Source organism: Mus caroli, unplaced genomic scaffold (assembly GCF_900094665.2).
Source record: "Mus caroli unplaced genomic scaffold, CAROLI_EIJ_v1.1 scaffold_9210_U1_1, whole genome shotgun sequence".
Lineage (NCBI taxonomy): Eukaryota > Metazoa > Chordata > Mammalia > Rodentia > Muridae > Mus > Mus caroli.
The window spans coordinates 19,966-26,711 of NW_018389052.1; the positions used below are offsets into that span (position 1 = coordinate 19,966).

Genomic DNA, 6,746 nt, shown 5'->3' on the forward strand with positions numbered 1-6,746 from the left:
GGAAGGCTCGATAGATGCCCCAGTGTAGGGGAATCAAGGACAGAGAGGTGGGAGTGGATGTGTGGGTGGAGGAACACCCTCATAGAAGCAGGGGTAGGGGGAGAGGATGGGGTAAAAGCAGGAAAGGGAATAAGATTTGAAATTTAAAGAAAATATCCAATAGAAAAAAAATTTTTTTTAAAAAGGAAAACAAAAAGTGTGTTCATATGAAAGGCCTCATTTCTTTTTTGTGTTCCCAGCAGCAATGGTGCAGCATTTCTGGCCCTAAACCTCTCACCCTCAACAGTGGCACCCATGACAACAAATCCAATGGATGAAACCATACCTGGAAATATCAGCATCAGGATTCTGATCCCAAATTTGATGATCATCATCTTTTGACTGGTCGGACTGACAGGAAATGCCATTGTGTTCTGGCTCCTGCTCTTCCACTTGCACAGGAATGCTTTCTCAATCTACATCTTAAACTTGGCCATAGCTAACTTCCTTTTCCTCCTTGGTCACATCATAGCTTCCACAATGCAACTTCTCAAGGTTTTCTACCTCAACATTATTTTTCTTTACTGCTTTTACACCATCATGATGGTGCTCTACCTCACAGGCCTGAGCATGCTCAGTGCCATCAGCACTAAGCACTGCCTGTCTGTCCTCTGTCCCATCTGGTATCACTCCCACTGCACAAAACACACATCAACTGTCATATGTGCTGCTATATGGGACCTGTCCCTGTTGATCTGCTTTCTGAATAGGTATTTCTGCGGTCTCTTAGATACCAAATATAAAAATGACAATGGGTGTCTGGCATCGAATTTCTTTATTACTGCATACCTGATGTTTTTGTTTGGAGTCCTCTGCCTGTCCACCCTGGCTCTGCTGGCCAGGTTGTTCTGTGGTGCTGGGAAGATGAAATTTACAAGATTATTCGTGACCATCATGCTGACAGTTTTAGTTTTTCTCCTCTGTGGGTTGCCCTCTGCCATCCACTGGTTCCTGTTAATCTGGATTAAGATTGATTATAGTGTATTTGCTTATGATGTTTTTCTGGCATCACTTGTCCTGAGTGCTGTTAACAGCTCTGCCAACCCCATCATTTACTTCTTCGTGGGCTCTTTCAGGCATCGGTTGAAGCACCAAACCTTCAAAATGGTTCTCCAGAATGCACTGCAGGACACTCCTGAGACATCTGAAAACATGGTGGAGATGTCAAGAGGCAAAGCAGAGCCATGATGAAGAGCCTCTGCCTGGAGCTCAGAGGTGGCTTTGGAGTGAGCACTGCCCTGATGTACTTGACCTCTGTCCACTCTCCTCTCAGCTTACTGACTAGACATGCCTCAGTGGTCCACCATCTTCAAGAGCTCTCCACTGACTTTGTTTTCTACCTCTCTTGAGTAATAGCATTAATCAGAAAGTATCATATCTACATCCTTCTTGATATTAATCAAACTCTCATGTTAACTTCCTCTGAAGTTTTCTTGCTGTTTCTTTGGGACTTTTTCTGAAGTTTCCTTGCTGTTTCTTTGGAACTTTTGTTGCCATGGAAATAACACAGGTCCAGAACCATGACTCTTTTGCCTGTGATTGTTCTGTAGCTGAATGTAAAGATAAAGTAGCCAGGAGATGATCTTGTGCCACAGTGCTCTATACCAAAATACCACCAAGAGAGCTGGTCTCCCAGGAGTGCAGACAAGCCTGTGTGCACAGGTAAGACCACCACTTCTGCTCAAAGGGACATGCCTGGAACCCTCAGGACACAGGAACAGAGGAGCCTGGGACTGGATATTTCCAGTTTCCATCTGCACCCCAGAGCTGACTCTGTTCCACAGCTCTCCATACCCAAATGCCTCCCAGAAAGAACTCGTCTACCAAGAGTACTTACACACAGACTTGGAAGAGAGACAAGCAACAGTTACAGAAAGCAAGAGCAGCTAACACCAGAGACAACCAGATGGCAAGAGCCGAGGGCAAATATATAATGAATAGGAACTAAGGCTACTTGGAATCATCAGAACCCAGTTCTCCCAACACAGTGAGCACTGGTTACTACAACACACAAGAAAAGCAATACTCTGAATTAAAGTCCCATCTCATGATGATGATAATAGAGGATATTAAGAAAGACATAAATAACACCCCCAAGGAAATACAGGAAAACACAGGATAACAGATAGGAGCCCTTAAAGAGGAAACACAAAAATCCCTTTAAAATTACAGGAAAACACAATCAAACAGGAGATGGAATTGAACAAAATGATCCAGGATTCAAAATGGAAATAGAAACAATAAAAAAAAAATCACAAAGGGAGAGAACCCTGGAGGTAGAAAGCCTAAAAAAGATATCAAGAGTCATAGATGAAAGCATCAACAACAGAATGCAAGAGATAGAAGAGAGAATCTCTGGTGTAAAAGATACCATAGAAAACATTGACCCAAAAGTCCAAGAAAATGAAAATGCATAAAGCTCAGAACAGAAAACACCCAGAAAATCCAGGATACAATAAGAAGATCAAAACTAAGAATAATAGGTATATAAGAGATTAGAGATTCCTAACTTTAGAGACCTCTAAAGGGTCAGTAATTATATTCAACAAAATTATAGATGAAAACTTCCCTAACTTAAAGAAAGAGATGCCCATAAACATACAAGAAGACTACAGAAATCCAAGTAGATTGGACCAGAAAATAAATCTTTCATCACATAATAGTTAAAACACCAAATTCACAAAACAACAACAACAAAAAAAAGAATATTAAAAGAACTAAGGGGAAAAGGTCAAGTAACATATATAGCAGACCTATCAGAATTACACCAGACTTCTCACCAGAGACTATGAAAGCTAGAAAGCACAGATACCATACAGATGCTAAGAGAACACAAAACCAGACCAGACTACTATACCCATCAAAACTCTCAGTTACCATAGGTGTAAAAATCAAGATATTCCATGACAAAACCAAATTTTCAAATGTCTTTCTACAAATCAAGCCCTTCAAAGGGTGATAGATAGAAAAGGCCAACAAAAGGAGGAAAACTACACCCTAGAATTAGCAAGGAAGGAATCTTCTTTCAACCAACCCAAAAGAAGATAACCACACAAACACAAAAATAACATCAAAAATAACAAGGAACAACAATTGGTATCCCTTAATATAATATCTCTTAACATCAGTGGACTCAAATCCCCAATAAAAAGACATAGACTAACAAACTGGATACATGAACAGGACCCAGCATTTTGTGCATACAGGAAATGCACCTCAGTGTCAAAGACAGATACTACCTAAGAGTAAAAGGCTGGAAAACACTGTTCCAAAAAAAAGGTCACAAGAAACAAGCTTGAGTAGCCATTCTAATATCAAATAAACTCATCATTCTACCAAAAGTTATCAAAAAATGTAAGGAAGAACACTTCATACTCATCAAAGGAAATATCTAACAAGAAGAATTCTCAATTCTGAACATCCATGCTCGAAATGCAAGGGCACCCACATTCATAAAAGAAACTTTAATACAGTTCAAAGCACACATTGCACCTCACACAATGATAGTGAGAGACTTCAAGACCCCATTATCAGCAATGGACAGATTATGGAAACACAAACTAAACAGAGACACAGTGAAACTAACAGAAATTATGGACCAAATGGATTTAACCGATATCTATAAAATATTTCATTCTAAAACAAAAGAATATACCTTATTCTCAGCACCTTATGGGACCTTCTCCAAATCTGACCATATAATTGTTCCCAAAACGGCCTCAACAGATACAAGAAGACTGAAATAATCACATGTATCCTATCCGATCTTCACAGACTAAGGCTGGTCTTCAATAGTAACAAAAACAACAGAAAACCCACATACACATAGAAGCTGAACAACACCCTACTCAATGATAACTTGATCAAGATCTATCTATCTATCTATCTATCTATCTATCTATCTATCTATCTATCTATCTATAGAACAAAATTAATGAATTTTTAGAGTTTAATTAACATCAAGGCACAATGTACCCAAACTTATAGGACACAATGAAAGCAGTGCTAAGAGGAAAATACATAGCTCTGAGTGCCTACAAAAAGAAATTGGAGAGAGCATACATTAGGAGCTTGATCACACACCTGAAAGCTCTAGGCAAATACACCCAAGAGGAGTAGATGGCATGAAATAATCAAACTCAGATTCGAAATCAACTAAGTAGAAACCAAAATAACTTTAAATATAATCAACAAAAACAGGAGCTGGGAGGAACCCAGATGTCCCTCAAAAAAGAATGGATACAAAAAATGTGGTACATTAACACAATGGAATACTACTCGGCCATTAAAAACAATGAATTCATGAAATACTCCAGCAAATGAATGGAACTAGAAAATATCATCCTGAGTGAGGTAACTTAGTGACAAAAGAACACACAGAGTACACAATCACTGATAAGTGGATATTAGCCCAAAAATTCAGAATACCTAAGATTAAATTCACGGATCATATGAAGTTCAAAAAGAAGGAAGACCAAAGTGTAGATGTTTCAGTTCCTATAAGGAGGAACAAAATTCTCACAAGAGGAAATTTGGAGATAATGTGTGGAGCAGAGACTAAAGGAAAGGCCATACAGAGTCTAATCACCTGGGGATCCTTTCCATATACAATCACCAAATCCAAACAATATTGTGGATGCCAACAAGTGTTTGCTTACAGAAGCCTGATATGGCTGTCTTCTGATAGGCTCTGCCAGAGTCTGACGAATAAAGAGGTGGATACACAAAGCTAATCACTGGACTGAGTATGGGGTCCAAGATGGAGGAGTTGAGGAAGAGACTGAAGATTCTGAGAGGGTTTGCAGACCCATGTGGGGAGCAAAGGTGTCAACAGGCCAGACACCCCAGAGCTCCTGGAGACTGATCCACCAACCAAAGAGTACACACTGAGGGACCCAAGGCTCTGGGCACATATATGGCAGAGGACAGCCTTGTTGGACATCAGTAGGAGGAGCAGCCCTTGGGCCTGAAGGTGTTTAATGCCCCAGTGTAGGGGAATGCCAGTGCAGGAAGATGGGATTGGGTGGGTATATGGGGGAACACCCTCATAGAGGCAGGGGGAGCACTGTTGCTATAGGGAGCCTCCAAAGTGGAGACCTGGAAAGGGGAAAATATTTGAAATGTAAATAAAATATCTAATAAAATTTTTCCTCTAAATAATTATTTTAAAAGGAAAAAAAAGACAAAGGAGACCCATGGCTACCATGACGCTAGCCCGAATCTGGTGCCAACCCCTCCAGAGCGGGTGCATGCAAATTAGGTGCCCACAGACTGACCAATCCCAGGAGGCCATGGAGCCTTCTCCTGTGCTGGGTTGCATATAAGTAGTGCTCCCTGGGTGCCCAGGGTCCCTGTAGCAGGATCGAGGCGTTCCTGCAATAAAGGCTGTTAAGAAGTATCCGACCTGTTGTATCTTCCTTGCCGACCAAGGTGGGCTCAACAGTTTTGGTCATAAAAATACATGTGAAATTTAGCCTTAGTATCAGGGGCTCCCAGCAATATAGAAGAGGTATCATTACACAAATCTTTCATACAGATACAATTGACTCTGAATCGATCCAGCATAAAAGACTGATATGTCAAAAAAGAGCGTAACTTGTTTATAAACTATAGTTACAACCACACAATTGAAGTGGGTAAATTGGGGATGACTTTCTGGGATGCTTGGAATGTGAATTGATGACTCTACTATTTTGACCACCATATTAAATTTTTGTGGCAGGAGTGAGAATATAAGCTGTCAAGACATAATAATAGTTAATAATACTAGTAACAGCCGGGCGTGGTGGCGCACGCCTTTAATCCCAGCACTTGGGAGGCAGAGGCAGGCGGATTTCTGAGTTCGAGGCCAGCCTGGTCTACAAAGTGAGTNCCAGGACAGCCAGGGTTATACGGAGAAACCCTGTCTCGAAAAAAACCAAAAATAAATAAATAAATAAATAAATAAATAAATAAATAAATAAATAATACTAGTAACATTAATATTCTTCAGAGAATGGTTATCAACACACACACACACACCTTAATATCCTGGACCTCTGCCAGATACTTGGTCTTAGCTGCAACAAGGATCCTAGGCTGCAATGTCCAGAATGGCTTTGAACAGACAAGAATTGACATAGATTTTCAATAAACAGCTAAAGTCAACCCAAAATAATGTCAAGTCAGACAGATCACTCAGGCTGTTACTCACCAAGCCAAAAGCCAGCATCCTTTCTTCAAATCTGTCCTCCCAAGGATATTCTATCCCTGCTGTTCCTTGGGCTGCAGATGAGATGCTAAAAATAAAATTGGGGGAATTGGGGAACTAAGTCATGGGGAGCAAACAGAATGTCCCAACTTGTCTGACACAGTCTGTTTGAGAGCAGAGGAAAGAGCTCTGGCTTCAGAGTAAATTTAACATTTCATTCCCTGAGTCACACTTAACTCTAAATACGGCCTTTAGAGTTGATAACAACCTAACAGAAGCCTCATATTTGAAAAGTCACCGAAGGTCTTTGTATATTCAGAATAGACATTTTTTTCTTTCCCTGTGTAACAAAGCAAGAACTCTGCCACTGAGCTACATCTCCAGCTTATACCACCTGGACATCCAGGTTAAACCCTTTGTAACAGCTCACTACACTTGTAACAACAAAGCAGCTCTGCTTCTCATGCTCTTAGCAGGATGGTGGGAGTAAGAGACATGGCGTATCCAGGTATGCTCT

The 6,746-nt window shown here is 40.5% G+C and overlaps 1 protein-coding gene across 1 annotated transcript; it reads left to right on the forward strand.

The window, feature by feature from the left end:
- Positions 1–237: 237 nt before the first annotated feature.
- Positions 238–1,227, forward strand: LOC110287912 (mas-related G-protein coupled receptor member A1-like). The gene is given in 1 exon segment (XM_021154406.1): positions 238–1,227. A coding segment is annotated over 1 exon segment (933 nt). The 5' UTR covers positions 238–294.
- The last annotated feature ends 5,519 nt before the right edge of the window (positions 1,228–6,746 follow it).